Source organism: Gadus chalcogrammus, chromosome 23 (genome assembly GCF_026213295.1).
Source record: "Gadus chalcogrammus isolate NIFS_2021 chromosome 23, NIFS_Gcha_1.0, whole genome shotgun sequence".
NCBI lineage: Eukaryota > Metazoa > Chordata > Actinopteri > Gadiformes > Gadidae > Gadus > Gadus chalcogrammus.
This window is the reverse complement of record NC_079434.1, coordinates 773,555-774,122: the sequence shown is the minus strand read 5'-3', so window position 1 is coordinate 774,122 and position 568 is coordinate 773,555. Positions and strand designations below refer to the sequence as shown.

General features: G+C 50.2%; 1 protein-coding gene across 1 annotated transcript in view; it reads right to left on the bottom strand.

Moving 5' to 3' along the window:
- si:ch211-161h7.5 (uncharacterized) overlaps positions 1 to 568 on the bottom strand; it is a 3,947-nt gene continuing 3,379 nt past the window's right edge. Inside the window, exon 6 of the mRNA XM_056584740.1 lies at positions 1 to 149. Coding sequence (XP_056440715.1) covers positions 1 to 149 — 149 coding nt within the window. The remainder of the gene's footprint in view (positions 150 to 568) is intronic.

Below are 568 nucleotides of genomic sequence, written 5' to 3'. Positions count from 1 at the left end.
TCATAATTCGCCTTCAACTTTTGGCAGGAGAGGAAACGGGATACGGCACGGCATTGTCAGGGTGTAGGGCTCTGCATCCGGCTTCAATTCAATCTTCACAGGGTCACACTTGAACAGGCCGATGTCCCCAAACACACCCTCTAGCAGATCTGATGCAACAGCATTGACTCTCATCACCAGGCCCATTCTCTTAGCGACACTGCGTCCCAGTAGATTATGTGAGTACGGCCCCCTTATAACAGTCACCCAGTACTTGTAATGACATCCCTTGTATGGACTTGTGGCAAGGAATCTGCCCACACATTGCGCTTAACCTCCTGGGCTGGTAACGAGTGTTTTTGGCCCAGTCATGACCAATCGTGGGCACCCCAAGCCTATTGAAAGCAGTCTGTGACATTACTGTGATGTCTGCACCAGTGTCTATTTTAAATTCAACAGGACTGCCTTTTACATGCAATTCCACCAGCCGCTCATTTTCGGAGTCAGGCTGCTCAATCACGCGCCTCCATCACAGCACCAATGAAAAACGCATCTTCACTGCACTCCTCGGAACGGTCAGACGTGACAT